Source organism: Mus pahari, chromosome 1, assembly GCF_900095145.1.
Source record: "Mus pahari chromosome 1, PAHARI_EIJ_v1.1, whole genome shotgun sequence".
Classification (NCBI taxonomy): domain Eukaryota; kingdom Metazoa; phylum Chordata; class Mammalia; order Rodentia; family Muridae; genus Mus; species Mus pahari.
In genome coordinates, this window is record NC_034590.1 from 152,366,813 (window position 1) to 152,384,649 (window position 17,837).

The window sequence follows — 17,837 nt, forward strand, 5'->3', positions numbered from 1 at the left end:
AAAAAAAAAAAAAAAAAAAAAAAAAAAAAAAAAAAAGGAAGACAGCATTCTAGTTACTTCTCTGTCACCAAAGGGTCTGGGTGATTTCTTACAAACACCGTCTCAGGTGCCCTGTGAAATGGGGACAGTAATCTTATCAAATTCATTTTTTGGGGTCAGACAATAGGATAAATCTGACATTTTAAAAATCAGTCCGACACAGCCAGAATTAGTAGTGCTGGAAGAGGAGCAAACATATCTGATAGCAGTAAAGACTTGATAGCGAGGGGAAAGGGCCAGATGTGCAGAAACCAGATGTGCAGGGCTACATAGTGAGCGATCCTGTCTATATGAAATATCAGCAAGAGCAGGTTTCCAGCAACAGAAACAGAAGTTTCGTTGCCTGGAGTCAGGAGTGGAACTAGCACTGGCTATATACAAATAGACATAAGGGATCTTGGCTGGGCAGGCAGAGAAATGTTCTAAAGTGAGCTGTAGCAATAGTTGCATAATGTGTTACTATAAACATCATTGTTCATAAAAGTCATTGGCTTTGTACTAAGATGGATGAGATTTATAATCAAATTATAGCTCATAAAGGATTAGTAAACAGGATTATTACTAGTGTCTTGTGATGAATACCCCAGCATCTCTGAGTGCTGGCAGAGGGATAGGGATTGTACCATCTGTACCTCCCTAACACCGGGTGGGACAGACAGAGACTCAGAGAGAACAAGTGACAGGGCCACCTGAGCTGTGAACCCAGGCAGGCATTTCTCTCTTCAGCCAAGACTCCATATTGTTTTGTTTGCTGGTCATCCTGGCCTTTCTTCTGTAGAGGAAGGAGGATGCTCTGTGAGGGAGAATGGAGACAGACTCCTCTATCACCAGCCAGGTCCTCTGCTCTCCCAGAGTGGAGCCAGACCACGGGACACATCAGCAGGACCCTGGCAATGGTGTACCTGGCACTCACCTCCCTTTAGCCTCCAGAGCTCCAGCTCTTTGCAAGCATTCTTGGGGTCTGGTTGTTGTTGTTGTTGTTGTTAAAGTATGTAGCATACTGTATTTTAAGGCATGCACACAAAAGATTCCACCCAGTAATTCTGCAACAGTTTTGGCTGCATTAGTGTGAGGTTCAATTTTCACATTTTTGGGGATTTATAATTTTCAAGGGTTTGTCTGTCTATATATCTATTCATTCATTCGGTTATTTATTTATTTATTTATTTATTTATTTATTTATTTAGGTTGGTTGGTTGGTTGGTTTTTTCCAAGACAGGGTTTCTCTGTGTAGCCCTGGCTGTTCTAAAACTTCTTTGTAGATCAGGCTGGCCTCAAACTCACAGAGATACCTCTGCGTCCTGAATGCTGGCACTGAAGGTTTGCTAAATCACCACCTGGCAAGGATATATTTCCTTTCTCTCAGGAACACAATTTAAAATCATATCTGTTAGAAAGTGGGTGCTCCCCGGTCTGCCCTCAGAGACTCGGCACCAGCGTCTATATCATCACTTGTTACCAACCCTTTAAAAGCTCCCCCTTATCCCAGCCTCCTCTGTCTCCCAGTCTCCATATGTCTCTCACTCTCTGTCTCTGTCTCTATCTCTCTCATATCTCCACTTCAGGATATCCTTTTCTTATTCCCCCAACACACACACACACACACACACACACACACACACCTCTTGTGTGAGATCTGCCGCATTATATGATCTTTACAGCACCCCTTGGCTGGAATCGACCCACCAAGGTACTCCAATGATAAATCCTAACCAACTTAGAGAAATGCCAACTTAGAGAAAGCATAGAAACACAGATTCTATGCATCTTCTCCATTCAAAAGCTGAAGACCATCTAGAGATTTTACCCTTTCCAAATTCTTACCAGGAGACAGGTCCCTGTGGACTAAGATATCTGGTTTGTTTAAACTGATGGTTCTCACCCCGCTAGAAGTGGAATCCAACTCAGAGAGACTTGGCACCACATGGGGACGTTTTTGCCCATCATGTTTAGGGAGATGGTTTTGCAGTCTAGTGGGTAGAGGTCAGGCCACTTCCAGGAAGCCTTTGCTCATGGAGAAGACTGAGACTTTGTCCCCTGTCCTAGGAACTTGGGATATAGGTGACTGTCCATGTATGATCTTAGTTATACATATCTTTTGGAACAGATTCCAAACCAAACCTTGCATCTACTTACCCGTGACAGTCCCTGGAGGTGACATGTGCTTTGAAGAACTGTTTGGCTTGGTTGACCTATTCACCATGGGAGCTGAAACACACAAATACACACATGCAGAGTGATTGCAGACATGTCCCATGGAGGGAAGTTATTGTAGACAGGGACACTGATCAGTCAATCCAGAGAATCTGCAACGATTCCATGACCCTCATAAATCCCATAGGCCACCCAAAGAAATCTTCTCAGGGGAATCTCTGGGATGGGCATATTTATTAGTGATTGAAGACATGAAATTGAGATAATCTATCAAAACACATACTGGATCAGAATATCAGCTCCTGGAAGCTTGGGAGGCAAAGCTTCACTTTGTTTCATTTTAATCAAAAGTATATTACAACAGCAACACGGTGATGCCAAATTGACCACGGCTCCTTCCGCTCCATACACAAATTCCCTTGGCTTTTGAGGTTGTTTGAGGAGAGAAGAGAGGGGATGTGTAGGCGTTGCTTTGTTCACTGGGTGGCTTGGTCTTCAAACCATGGCTCATGCTTGGGGAGTTGTTATAAAAACAGGAGAGGGGAGGACCTGTTCTCTCTGGTCCAGTTTATTAGATGAGAAGCGTCACCTGAAGAGACATCACCTGCTTGGGACTCTATTTTCCAAAGTCACTCTTTCTGGAGGGCGCTGTTTTCCTGTCTGATCTGAGACAATGCGTTTGCGATAGCATTTCTTACTCCCAGTGGGATTTACAGACCAAGTTTCCTATAGGCCTGAGCCACCGTGGGACTCACAAGCCAGGATGCAGAGCCCACGAGCTCTTGTTTTATCATCCCTCCACAGATTTGCTAGCTGTGCACTATTTATAAGTCAACCCTGTCTGTGGCTTGCAGTCCAGTGAGAGTTAGCCGCTGAGAACCGTTCTGAGTGAAGGCAGCTGAGGATGATAGCCCAGTGCTTTTATAACCTGGGAATAAACCGGTGAACATGGAAGGAGGAGAAAGGCTCTGAAGCAGATGCTACCCTAGTCAAAGGGGGCGTGGCTACAGAGGAGAGGCACTTGTCCCATCTGAGCTCCCCAGTGCTTATTGGCTGAGCAGCCTGGTGCCAGGTAACTGCTGGAAGCTTTCAAGCACTCCAAACTCCAAAACTTACCCTTCTCAGCAGGCAGCGGGCTGCTTTCTCTGGGATGGATATAGTTTTCATCGTGATCTTCCACAGGGACCACATAATCAGCCTAAAAGAAATATAGAGGTGAAGAGACGCTTGCTGTGCATTCATAGTTAATTGTGGGAGAAAGATTTTTGTGTCTATAAAAGCTTTAATGGGCTATAACTCACACTGTAAAATTGCTTACACTGGGGTACTTTTTGACATTTGGTTATCCATTGTATCTCAGGGGCTTGTCTACCAGACTCTGCTCCATGAATGCTAAGTTCATGGCTGCTGGAGTCCCTTAAGAAAACCAGATAATATCAGCTGTATTTTCTGTGATAAAACATCAGGAGCAGATGGGAGTTATAGAAAGAGGAGTTTGTTTGGTCCTAGTATTCTGGAGGGATAAGTGTCCGTGATGATGTGCAGGGGGTTGGGGGATGGGCACAGTAGCCAACAGAAGAGGTGGCAGCAGGAACAGGAAGCTGAGAGTTCACATGTTTAATCACAAGCATGGAACAGGGACTTAAATGGATGTAGGGTAAGATTAGAAGAGCCCAAAAGCCAGACTCCTTCCAGCAAGGCCACACCTCTGAAACCTTCCCAAACAGTGCCACTGGTGTTTAAATGCCTGAGACCCTGGGGGCTATTTTCATTCAGATCATTGTGTCAGTATTCGCCCAAGGCTTAGGTATTATAATCGCTAGGCTTCTAAACACCTAGTATGATGTAGAGCATATCTTTTAGCTTGGATCCATCTTTCTTTGATAGCTAATGCTTCTGAGCATCTCCCCGGGTGCTTACTAATATCCTTTCCCACTTTTAATTGGGTTGTTTGCCTTTTATTGTTATGGCATATAAGTTCCTTGAATGTCCTAGATATTAAGTTCTTCATGAGATCCATGACTTACATTTTTTTTCCCTCCAATTTTGAGTCTCACCATGTGGCATACAGCAACACTGAGCTGACATCCTCCCAAGTGTTGGGATTACAGACCCATGTAACGGGTCTTGCTCATGTATTTTTGATGCAACAACCTCAGGTACAAAGATCTAAAATTTAAGTCTAATTTGTGAATCTTTTTCTTCGCTGTTTGTGTTTTGGTGTCATGAAAAACCATTGCCTAGCTCAAGGCCATAAAGATTTACAATTATACTTTTTTCCTCTAACCCAATAGTTTCATATCTTAGATTTGGGTCTATGATCCACTTCTGGTTGATATTGTATGTGCTAGGAAACAGGGTCTAGTTCCTTCATTTTGCATGTGGCTATGCAGTTTTTCTAGTGTTACATTTTTTAAAATCAGCTACCTCTTTATTAAATTTTCTTGGCCTTTGTCAATAACCAGTTGACCACAAATGTAGAGAGGGAGAGACTTTTTATACTGATAAAATACAAACTTGCTGCCCAGATCTTAAAGATAGATTTTTCTAATCCATGTGGTAGACTGACAAAAATGTACCAGGAGCAGAAAAACAAACAAACAAACAAACAAAAAACATCATCTTGCTCACTCATTTTAACAGCCCTATCAGATAGGTACGACCACCAACTCTGAGGTATGGAGAAGATGCGGCGCATGCACAAGGCAGTAGATACAGGTTTTGAGCCCAGTCACTTCCAACACTCCACAGCAACCTGTCTGTCTCCCGCAGTCCACCCTCCCACCTTCCCACTCCTCTTTTAGAGTTCTTCCCTCTCTCCGCTTAGTTGCCATTTCTCATCTCTTCCTCACCTTCAGCAGGAGTCATCCTGTCTACAGCATCTAGAACCCAATCTACTTAGAGTAATGCTACTTCTGGAACTGAGATGTTTTTTATTCCAAAAGGGAAACGACAGAAAAGACTGGACTCACTCCCAACAAATTCTGTTTGTTCAAGAAGAGAAGATTTGCAATGTGCATTTCTGGTCCTGCAACTCTGTGGTTTGAAATTGCCACCCGCTACAAGTACGTGACGAAGCGCCATCACAATCTGCACCTTTAAAGAGCCCGCAAGCATTACTGTGAGGTTCTGGTATAAACTCTGTTATCCCATGAACAATCCATAAAGCCATGGCTGTAGTGTGAGCAGAAATTACTCTTAAACAACAACAAGAAGAAAAAAGCAGGATCTCTTTATCAAACTTGCTGAATATTTGCGGATGACTTTAACTACAGATCCCCCTGCCTCGACCTCTTGAGATCCGTGATTACAAACATGTACCACCACCCCTAGTTATCAACTGATCCTTTAAGTGCAAGTAGCATGACATCCACATGGCCGAGAAACTTCAGTGACTGTAAGATGTAAGTCAAAGATATAAGTAGGCCAGAGATGGTATACACATTTGTAATCTCAGCTACTTGGGAGGCTGAGGCAGGAGGATCATAAGTTTGTCAGCCTGTGAATACAGCAAGTTGAAGGCTGGCTGAACAGTTTATCAAGACCGCATTGAGATAAAAATCAGAGAGCCAGGTGTAGTGGTGTATGCTTTTGATCCCAGTACTTGGAAAGCAAAGTAAGTAGATCTTTGTGAGTTCAAGGGCAACCTGATCTACATAGTGAGTTCTAGGTTAGCCAGCCCTACATAGAGAGACCTTGTCTCAACAAAACAAACAGCAGCAAACAAACAACCCCCTTCCCAAACAACAAACAAAATAAATGAAACATAAACTTTTGGAGATACAGGAGGTTCTGAGTACTAAAAAAAAGAAAAAGGTATGCTTTTGTCTCTGTGTGTGTGTGTGTGTGTGTGTGTGTGTGTGTGTGTGTGTGTGTGTTGGTTTTGCCTTTTCTTTTCTCGTTTCTTCTGAGTGCTGAGATTACTGGTCTCTGCCACCACTCCTGATTTATGGGGTGCTGGTAATGGAATTCAGTACTGTGTATAGGCTAGAAAAATACTCTACCAACAGAGCCACATCCTTGGTCCTCTGTGTGTGCAAGTGCAGAAAGACATGCGCACAAAGAACCTCAGGTGCCATTGTATAGGTGTCACTCTCTTAGTGGGTTTTGTTTATTTGATTTATTTTAAAATTATCTATCTATCTATCTATCTATCTATCTATCTATCTATCTATCTATCTATCTATCTATCCATTTGAGACAGGGTTTGTTTAGCCTTGGCTGTGATTTTATTTGTTTATTTGTTTAAGACAGGGCCTCTCACTGGTCTGGGACTCATTCCCTAAGCTGTCTTCACCAGTGTTGGGATTACAGGCAAACATTGCTACCCATGCCTTTTTACGTGGTTCTGTGGGAAACAAACTCTGGTTTTCCTTCATGCAAAGCAAACACTTTACTAACCCATCAGCCAGTTTGGTTGTTTTCTTTGTAACCTTTTTGTTTGTTTGTTTGTTTGTTTGTTTGTTTTTAAGACAGAGTTTCTCTCCGTAGCTTTGGCTGTCTTGGAACTTGCATTGGTAGACCAGGTTGTCTCACAGAAATCCGCCTACTTCTGCCGGGATTAAAGGTGTGCTCCACCATGCCCAGCCTGTAACCTTGCTTGAATGTCAGCTTCCTATCTGCTCCTTCCGGAACACAGCCTCCTCTCTACTTCTTTTTCACTGGTCCAGGCTTTCTCGAGCCACCTCTGCAGGATGGTATGTGCAGAACTCTGCCCAGCCTCACTAAGCCCCCTCCCAGCTAATCACAGAAATGAAGAACCTGGCACAGACCTTTGCTTCTGTAAAGTCACATCTCCAAGTGAATTTGCCCAAGGCTAAGAGAGTTTACTGATCCCTTTCTCTCTTCTAGAGACAGGAATGTCTCTTCTAGAGACAGGAATGTCTCCTTGAGCCACCTCTCTGGCTCACAGACTGAGGATTGAGAAACCACTGCTCCCCAAAGCCTGCCGCCATCTGCTTTTCACTGTCTCCCAGAGCAGGAACCAGCCACAGAAGTGTGCAAAGGTGACAGAAGTGAGGGGGCCTTTCAGGATGAAGCTGTGTGCATATGTTGTAGGAAGAGTGAGCCCATTGTAAATGAGGAAAGAATTCAATCCCAACTGAGATGAGCTACTATGAGGCTCGGCAGCTGTGTGGGTCACGGCCACCTTCAGTGTTCAGGAGAAACTAAAAAGTCTAGATTAAGATAGAAACCCTGCGTGTGTGTGTTTAAGAATTATTTCTATCTATATCTATCTATTTAATCTATTAAATATCAAAATAGTAAAAAGAAAGAAAGGAAGGAAAGAAGGAATGATGAAAGAAAGAGGGAAAGAGAGAGAGAGAGAGAGAGAGAGAGAGAGAGAGAGAGAGAGAGAGAGAGAGAAAATAGACTCAGAAAGGTTGGCCAGCTTGCCTAAAATCACAGAGCTGACAGACAGAAAGAATTTAGACCTAGATGTTGTCTCTACTGTACTTTAAAAGGTCCTCTCTCCTCTCTCCTTACTGGAAGTTATATAAAGACACAAATGAAGGCCACTTCACAACAAGCTCTAGCGACCGCAGGCATCCCAGAAGAAGTGCTTTCTCAGAGCAGCTTCTCTAAGAATGTCTGGTGATGGCTCAGAGCTGCCTTCGGCGCCCTCCTGTAGGACCTTCGTCGTAATGGACTATTTTAACAGTCACTCTCAAGGGTTGTCTTTGTTTTTAAAACTCAAATGCCATGAGAGCCAGGGCTACCAGGTTAGGGCAGCCATTGTCACACAACCTGGGCATTTCATTGGGTTACTTTCAAGAGGAGACAATCCCAAGTGGAATAAGACTCCCAAGGGGCTGGCAGTGACAGAGGGGAGGTTGAAGAAGGGGGTCTCCAGATTCCCAGGGGCTGGGTGTAGGAGGGGAAGTAAAAGCAGTGAAGGCTGTTGAGAGACATTAAGGGGTGACAGGAGAGGCTCAGATGCGGCACATACACATTTCAGTGGAAAACTGAGATGAGTAAAATGGGTCCCATGTGCCTTTTTCAGAGAAAGCAAGTTCCCCTCCGTGTCACCTTGAGGGACTTGGGGGACAGGAGACCAGCAGGGCTTAGAGGAAGTGGGGTCGCTCCAGACCGACTTCCCCAGTCCCTCCAGCTCTCCTCCTAGGCTTACTTTACCTCATCCTCAAGGAGGTCTTTGGGCTTGGGGGGAATTTGAGGCTTCTGTAGAGAGCTGGGGGCTGGCAGAGTGGAGGCCAGCCTCGCTTTCGCTGAAGGCCAGCTGGGCTTACTGGGAAGTGTCTTGCTGAAGGGCGGAGAGTGCCTCTGGCTGGATCGATTATCTTGAACAAACAGAAGACAACACAAAAGAGGCACCAGGTCATTCATTGTGTGGATATCATGGGGGAATCTAAAAGACACAGGGCCAAAGTTATCTATCTAACCACAAGGGATCCCGTGGCTCTTAAAGGAGTCAACAGGTAGATAGAAAGCATCAACTGTCAACTGTCTATTTTCCTATGTACTAACTAGCAGAAGGTCCTCAAGACCACATAGGGAGGGGGATGATAAGAGCCTGTGGGGTTGGGAGAGCTGAGAACCCAACACTCTGCTAAGCATAGTGGGCAGGAACAGCATGCCGAAGCGAGGAGTCTGGGTACACATTGGAGACATCTCGGGGCTGTAAAAGTGGTCCTACTCTGGACTTCTAGATCTTTTGTGATGGGTTTTAACTCCTCCAGAATATACCAAGGAGTTCCTTATCTCAACTCCTGGAGAAACCAGGCAAGCCTGCTTTGTCCAGGACTCTCCTTTTCTGCAGGGATCTGAGAATGAGACCAGGCTCTGAAGCGGGATGGATCTGGGTTCCTTCTGCTCTAGCATCGACTAACCACACCTGTTTGTATCCGCTACAGTTTCTCTGGCATTCCTTTCCTCATTTTAAAGTAGATCACACTATCCACCCTTGGAGTTAATTGTAAGAATTAAGAAAAACTGCAGCGAACGAAGTCGGAGTGGCGTGGCTGCCTAATAAATGGATCTGACCCCATCATGCGTGAGGGCTTCAGATACTCAGCCTGCCCAGCGATGCGGTGGGCTCCGTTCTGATCAGACTGACGAATTCTCAGGAGTTCTTAGCATAAGATGCCCTGGCGTTCCCCATCCTAGGTAGTGCAGTGCCTTGCAGCATGCATCCTGCTGGGTGTCTTGCTTCCTCCTGTGACACTACCTTGCCTGTCACACCCCAACACCATGCTATGCTCTTTCTTGGGGTTCCTTCCTGCTCCCAGCACTTACTTCTTTGTCTGAGGTATGTGGCCAATGTCACATTTACTGTGCTCACATACTAGGGCATCTGCTTTGCCAGTTATATTTGTTTGCAGCTCTTGGTGTTTAAATAGAATTTTCCATGCAATGTTTAAACCCATGAGAACTAGCAAAACACAGAAGGCAGGCTTTGAAAAATTGAATTGTTGAGCTGGGCGTGGTGGCACACGCCTTTAGTCCCAGCACTTGGGAGGCAGAGGCAGGCAGATTTCTGAGTTTGAGGCCAGCCTGGTCTACAGAGTGAGTTCCAGGACAGCCAGGGCTGCACAGAGAAACCCTGTCTCAAAACAAACAAACAAACAAAAAAATTGAATTGTGGTTTCTGGTTTGCACTGCACACCTAATATAGCCTCTTGTCTCTCAGAGTCATTACAATGGGTGAACAAAATTGGTGATCCACATTGACTTACCACATCCAGTGGGGGAAGTGCATGGGGCAGGGCTATCCATCCCACAATGGATGCTAAGGGCCTGGCTCACACCGGGGTTCTACACCTATATAACCTTGGCACTGTTTAGCTCCATGCCTGCAGTCTTCTCTTGCCCTATATAGTGAAGATGCATCCCTGTCCCACAAGACTGACAGGGATAAGACACCATAACTATAAAGCACTGCCCTGTAATACATAGAAAATAGCTATAGCTATAGCATACAAGAGTATGCTACCTTGCTCACTGCTAAGTGCTCAGGGCCAAGCATGGTTCTGGCCAGAGTAAGGGCTCAACAGACTAATTGTGGAACAAAGAACCAGTATCAACTGGTACCCTGTGGAGAGAGGCTGCTGGCAACCAAGAGGATGATCTCGCAGCACACAGGCAAACACTGCCCTGGTTATGAACACACTCAATATCCCTGCCATCAGGGAATCTCCTAGTCCCTTGCTATGACAAGAACAGAAATGATTTTACTGTTCCTCCTGAGACCTTATACAAGCTAGGCAAGAACTCTACCACTGAGCGACACTCGCAGCCTGGATTTTGTCTGCTTGTTTATGTTCTGTGTTTTAACTTTTTTTTTTTAAAGATTTATTTATTTATTATATGTAAGTAAGTACACTGTAGCTGTCTTCAGACACTCCAGAAGAGGGCGTCAGATCTTGTTATGGATGGTTGTGAGCCACCATGTGGTTGCTGGGATTTGAACTCCGGACCTTCGGAAGAGCAGTCGGGTGCTCTTACCCACTGAGCCATCTCACCAGCCCATGACCTTAGAATCGCCCAGCTTAGAACTTGGGATCCTCCTGCCTCGTCCCCACCCACCAGCTAGGATTATAGACCTGTGCTACCAGCTAGACTTCTCGATGGACCACCAGACGCGTGCCTCAAAGCCAGATTGTGCAGTGTCGACTGATCTAAGAGGTTGATTGCAGGCCCAGGGCTCACTGACCTCCCCCTGCCAACACACGCACACTCCCCAGTGAACATCCGCAGTCTAAGTGACCCGTGTGCAACGCTGTCTGGACCAGAACAAAGAGGGAACTTTTGTGGTGGATGCTCAGGTCCTTGAAGGACACCGTTATTCTGTGAGGGCCTCTCAGAAGCTCCAGAGCCCTGGATAAAGGAAATCCTAGGAGAAACAGGACCAATGTCTGGGTTGACTTCTTGTGGGGCTAGGAGGGCGGGGGCGGGGAGAGCAATTCTTAGGGTACAGTTCTTTATCAGTTCAGATAATCTGTTCAATGCTCCAAACCTGGGGAAAACACTCCCCATAAAATGAGCAAGCCATATCATTTGTGCCACCCCCCCCCCCGTCCCACACTGTGCACCTGCCTGCTCCTATACTGCTGCTCGGAAGTGAGAGTGGAGACAGACAGGGGGACCCTCAGGCAGCAGCTATGTTTGCCCATCTCCCCCATCCTGTGTTCCCAGCGTCCACAGTGACCTCACCTACATACTCGCCCCTTGTGAAGGGCAGGGCTGGATGGACCACCCGTGTCTGCTGCTCAGCGGGAGGCGGTTCATAGGAATCGTCGCCCGTCTCCTCTGCAGGCATCACATACGTCTCGGAATCCGAATGTTCATCTGGATTTTCATAGTCACTGTCCTGCGAATGTAAGCATTGTGCTTGGTACCCCTGCAGGTGCCATCCAATGAGCAGATCCCGCCTGGGGAGGCATGAGGGGTTCCTGCAGCAGAGGACAGGAACACAGCGCCTGCCATGATCACACAGGACATTCCAGCGCAGAGACAGAAACTTGTCTCCTTTGACGGGATATTATAACGGGGTTCCTCTGTCTGGCATAAAGGCTTTAGGAACAAGCCTGTGTTTCATACTATCTGCAGCAGAAACCCACCGAAGTAAGAGTAACTGCTCGGGGAATTTAACCAATCCTCGTTCATCTTGGCTACTTAACTTCAGGGTAGGTCAATCCCTGCTCTCTGAGTTAATTTTTACTTTGTACTCCTCGACCTATGCCTTCTTTGTAAAGATTACTTCTTTTATTTCTTGAGATTATAATATAATTAGACCATTTTCCCCTCCCCTTTCTCTCTCCAAACCCTCCCATATACCTATCCTTGCTGTCTTTCAAATTATTTTTTATTAGATATTTTCTTTATTTACATTTCAAATGCTATCCAGAAAGTCCCCTATACCCCGCCCTGCTCCCCAACCCACCCACTCCCACTTCCTAGCCCTGGCATTCCCCTGTACTGGGGCATATAATCTTTGCAAGACCAAGGGCCTCTCCTCCCATTGGTGGACCTACTAGGACAAACTCTGCTACATATGCAACTAGAGACACAAGCTCTGGGGCTACTGTGTCTTTCAAATTCTTAATTCAGCCACCAAGCTGTCTTCTCCCTCCCAGCCGCAGATGCGATCTTGCGCTGAAGCCAGCAGGGGGCGCACCCGCGACACTCTGGTTTCCGCTACACTGGGTTCTAGGAGGAACTTCATGCCCCAGTGACCCACAATGAGATCACCCTTCCCCTTATTTTTCTTTTCTTTTTCTGCGGTTGAAGGAGGAGGAACTGCTGTCTTAAAGACCACATCCACTCCAGGTGGTGAACACAGATTCGATTCTAGACACTGGCCTGGAAGTCTTCATTCTGCGTCGTCCGTCGTCCCCATGGGGGACAGTGGAAATGTCAGTCTGTCCTCGTGATCTCCGCTTCCTTATAAATGAGGTGGGGGTGTGTTTAGGGTCCCTCACAGATTGAAACTCAGATCAGAGCATGTAGCATTGTGGAACATACATTGTGGATGGATACAACAATGTTGAAGAAAACTTTAGATTCAGCTCCCAGCAGGTGTGGCTGCAGGGCCCCTGCAAACTACAGGGCCATTTGGAGAAGGATAACAGTTTATGCTGCTGTATCACCTGCCAGGGTCACTATGGCTAGGTCCCTCTTTTTCACTCCGTGACCTAGGAAGCACAGCTGATGTTCCTTCGGTCATAGCAGGTACCCTAGTCGCTGACAGTTTGGTTCTGAGGCCCAGGTTTGAGTTTGGGAACTGCAAGTTAATGAAATGTTCCTTTCTGATTCTAGAAGCACCTCTGCCTATCATTAACTCCGTTAGAAACTAGAGTTTCGCTTGCTTAGTAGCCTGGCCTCAAACACTCCAAGTAACCCAGACTGGCCTTAAACTCTCAAGTCTTCCTGCCTCAGACCCCCGAGTACTGAGACTAGATGTGAGTAGCAGCTCTGGCGTTAGTTAACCCTTTGTTTTGGTGGTTTTCCTGCCTGGTGTCAGGGAGTAAGAGAGCAGAGGGCAGCTTAGGTCAGAAGTATGCCTATTGGTACAGCGTATTTAAATGCATGTGCTACTTCTGGTTTTGTGAGTCTGCGAGCTCAAAGAATGGGGTTACACTATCTCCCTCCCAGGGCCGTGGTGGACTAGAACAAGGTTACATGTAAAAAAAACGTTCAGCCTGACTTTTGGTGAGCACTGAGTCAAGTCAGCTCTCAGCAAGGTCCCTGCCACCTACCAAGAGGAGGCTTTTCAGTCCTTCTGAGACCCACTCCCTCCCCGTGTTACTCAGCTAGCCTTCAGCGTGAGGTTCAGAAAGAAGCCATGGAAGAGGTCTCCCCGAGAGGCTGGTACCCTCCTGATCCCAGGAGCAAACACTCACAAAGTCATCCGACCACTGCTCCTCTTCATCCGCAGGGCTGTCTGTAACAGGAGAGGGACACAGAGCAAAAAGCATGAATCCAGCTGGCCAGCTCTGGCTGACCCACAGGCACATGGATTGTCTGTCCATAGACCCCTGAGCTGACTGCCCACAGGCACCAAAGCTGACCGCTTTTCTGTGGGCCTTGAACAGTAAATTACAGTCATATTGTCATTCATTTTATTCATCTCTTTCTCAGAAAGCTTAACCTGAAGCATAAAAGATAAGTCCCACAGGAACAGAACAGTGGGGCCCTTTACCTAGGCCTGCCTTTGTCAAGGGACATTTCTGGACATTTGTCCACTTTTTTGCTTTGATAAACTCCATAACTGTCAGGTACCCCATTCCCCTCGAAAAGGGTAGGCCCACTGACTCAGTCCAAAACTGAGTCTAGGCCCAGCTCAATCTGGACTCTAGGGGGATTTCTGGTGGTTAGTTAAGAGCCAGGAATTCTCAGAAACTTGTGAAACTGGTTCCCATTTGCCAAAAGGAGTGACTTTTTTCCTTCCCTCTGGCAGAAGGGACAATGGCTCGCCACTGACATGCACCTGTGGCTGCGGGCCTAGACTGACCCCCAGATTCCTACAATCCCTGTTCCCAAGTACTTGTTTTATGGATATGTCATATATATCCTGGCCCTTCTCACCTCAGATCACTACTCTATTACTACCCCCCTCGTGCACTTTTCTTTTCCTACCCCCACCCCTCTGTGCACTATTCTTTCTCTCCCCCCACCCGTCTGTGTACCCTTCTCTAGCTCTTCCCCCTTCTCTTGCAGACAGCCTAGGCCATGCGCAGTCTGCTCCCTCCCCCACTTTGGCCTCTTCCAGATGCGCCTGTTTATTTTCTTCCTCTTATGCACAATAAGACCTTTCCCCTAATCACACCCTGGGATGGTCATGTTAGCAGTTTCTTTACTGTGTCTCCTTGCATACAGTAACCAAAAGCAACTTGGAGAGGTTTTGGATTTGGCTTATAGGTCTGTCTGTCTGTCTCTTTAGGTAACTTTCTTTTGAAGTCCCTGGAGAGTCCCCGGATTGAGAAGCTTTGGGGCTGATTTCTGAGTCAGAGTTTGCAGTTGAATGGGAATTCCCCAAAACATAGAGGCAATAGCCTAAAATGCCCCATGGGTCATGGATACCCATGGTGCTGGGGAGGACAGGACAAGGAGGGACAGACACAACTGCAAGTGGTGACATTGGTTTTGCCAAAAGGAGAGTTTTCAAGGATTAAGGGGAAGAGCAAAGAGTGGGAGCAGGCTCTGTTGGCAAAGTGCACGGGACTGATTTATAAGATTGGGAACTTGGATGGATTTGGTTAAAAGCAGGGTTGCTTCACTTTAATATGTGGGAGTTCTTGCTAATTCTGACTCAGTAGTTGGGTGCAGGGTAGAGGCTATATATGCCTAACAATCTCCCAGCTGACTACTGCCATCATATTAGGGATCAGACTATGGATCAAGCCATATTCCTGTGTTCCAAGAGACTCAGATATATTGATATCAAGGCTATGTGGAAGGGCTGGGTCTGTAGCTCAAATATAAAGCACTTGCCTAGTGTATATGAAGTCCTGGCTTTGAGCCATATAAGTAAAGAGTAATGTAAGTACCATATAAGAAAAGACTAAATAGAACATTTCAGGAAAAGATCAGGTGATCTTTGAGGTCAAAGGGAATACTTTTTGATGTCTGCATATGGGAAGACACATATTCCTAAAGCCAATGTCAGAGAGGCTTATTGTAGCATCAGGACCAAAACCCAGCAGATCTCCATTCCGCAAATGACAAGGATGAACTGGAGTGATGTCCACAGTTACATAGCCAGTTAGTGGCTAGACATGAGAGGACCTTGTCACTAGCCCTGTGACCTGTGACCTGTGACCTGTGACTGCACTCTGGCAAGCCAAAAGAATTCAGTGGGGTCGAGGAGAAGAGAACTGTATTATGGCTCACGTCTCTGATGGAGGATGAGAACTAGGAATAGAATCAGATGTAGAGGGCCACTTAGAAACTCTGTCCAATGACAAACAAGAAATGGTGAGGGTCTGATGGCCATGGGGAAGGGGTGACCAAGCAACCATGATGGGAGATGCGCCTCTTTTTGCCGGTTGAGGCTCTGAGGACTGACTCTGAGATCCAGCATTTGAGTCTGTCATCTCCAGTGCTGCTGGTTCATCTACGGGGGGATAGACATGCTTGCAATTTGTCCCCTAGCATCTGAATTAGATACCACCTCCTCAGAGAGACCATCCCAGAAAGTTGTCTCCCATCTGATGCTTTGCCACTGCACCCTGACATCTTCTTCCTGAGTAGCCATCATGCTTGGGAAATTACTTATTTTTTTAAAATGTGTGTGCATGCGCGTGCCTGTGGGCGCGTGCATGTGCGTGTGTGTGCGTGTGGTTTCTGGGATCGAAACTCAGATCGTCACACTTGTGTAGCAAGCACTTTACCCACTGCCACCCAGGACAAACTCGTGATGTATTTGCTGAGTGGGTCAAGGCTGCAGCACCTGCAGATGTTTATTTTACAGAGTAAACTGTTCAAGTGACATCACTTCTGAACTGTCTGCTGTGACGCTACACAGGCTGCCTTTGGAGACTTCGGAGCTTGTACTGGGTGACCATGAGGAGACAGTGGAGATGACACCTACATCCAGTAAGGGATGCCCATGTCTCGGGGATCAAGTAAGCCCTGGAAACCATTACGGGAGGTGACCTTATTTGTGAGGATACTGACGGTGGGGGTAGGAATAAGTCCAGACTAGATGCCGGCCTGAATCACCTCATTCATTCCAAGAATCCATCATTCCACGATTTCCTCATCATTCCTGTTTGGACACTAAGAAGGTCAGAGTTGTTTCCTTTCCCCATCTTTGGTTTGTTCTGACTTAGCTATGGTTGGGAAATAGGTTTCCTTGACTTATGGATTAGGTAGATTTTTTTAAATTTCCTGGACAAAATCCCCATTTCTTAGTTTCGTGTCCCACAGGATAGGTGAATGGATGGGTAGGTAGATAGGTGAACGTGTGATTGGATGAACGGGTAGAGTTCATTGCACTGTAGTTAAAGGTCCCATTGATATAGTTGTTCTCAAAAATCAGACTGAGCATCCTTAGCTTTCAAATGAGTACCATATGGTTGCTGGGATTGAATTCAGGACCTCTGGAAGAGCAGTCAGTGCTCTTAACCACTGAGCCATCTCTCCAGCCCTCATATGTATTTCTTAGGGAGGGAAATATGTTGTACTCATTTGAAAGCTAAGGCTGCTCAGTCTGAAGACAGCTACAGTGTACTTACAAATAATAAATAAATAAATCTTTAAAACAAAAAGAAAGAAATACATATGAACACTAGACAAAAGTCAGCTAATATATTTTGGAAATATTCTTACCTAATGCGTAGTCCCTTCGAGGAACACTTGGAGGGCCTTTGACTTTTAGCCTGTGGGTAGGAACCAGTAGAACAAGGGTCAGTTGCCAAGGCTCACAGTACAAGCCAACATAGAGATGAGATAGATAACTACAAGAATAGTTTTTCCACCCATTGCATTGAGTTTAGTGCACTGTAATCTATTGAAGCCAGTGTTCTCCACAGTGCACAGGGAGCTTATGGCTTGGCCCAGGTCAGGCAGAGACACGGAAGGGCTCTGTGAGGTCCAAGGACTCAGGGGAGATCAGTTCTCATTGGCTGACGGGACAATAAGAGAAGATGAACTGGGTTTTAATAGCTCACAAATATTTTTTTAAAAAAGGAAAAAAATCAATAATAAGTACTTCACTCATAGGTTGAATGAAAATCATTTTTACTATTTCAAAACATGACAAGTGGGGTCTAGGCTATGGCCTAGTAGCAAATCACTTGCCTTGCATATGTAAAACAAAACCCATGACAAATAGGCAAGTATCATCTCAAGATGGAAGGTTTATAGTAAATTACCAATTAGTAATAATTACCCATGTTACTTAAGAGTGATTTCCTTAATGAAATTTAAAGCATACACATATAAAACATATCTAATAGCCTTTAATTACTAAAATATTATTTCCTTTTATAGAAACAGCATATTGTAGTAATTATGTATCTACTTCATTTCTTTTTTAAAAGAAAATTTGTGTATTTTAGAAATGTACAAAACTCCTTACAAACCAAAATTGCAGATTATGAAAATAACAGTATTGGGTTTGTTTGAGAGCCCTCCCTAGCTCACCACAGGCTTTCGTGTCTATTTCTGCTCCCATTCTCATC

At 45.6% G+C, this 17,837-nt stretch overlaps 1 protein-coding gene across 1 annotated transcript in view; it reads right to left on the reverse strand.

Annotated features, from left to right (window-relative positions):
* The window catches only part of Blnk (B cell linker), an 80,626-nt gene that overhangs the window by 22,025 nt on the left and 40,764 nt on the right, over positions 1-17,837 (reverse strand). The window contains exons 3-8 of the mRNA XM_029536639.1: positions 16,984-17,033; positions 13,554-13,594; positions 11,365-11,521; positions 8,329-8,492; positions 3,310-3,391; positions 2,176-2,247 (exon numbers count right to left, since the gene is read on the reverse strand). Of these exons, the coding sequence (XP_029392499.1) occupies positions 2,176-2,247; positions 3,310-3,391; positions 8,329-8,492; positions 11,365-11,521; positions 13,554-13,594; positions 16,984-17,033 (566 nt within the window). The remainder of the gene's footprint in view (positions 1-2,175; positions 2,248-3,309; positions 3,392-8,328; positions 8,493-11,364; positions 11,522-13,553; positions 13,595-16,983; positions 17,034-17,837) is intronic.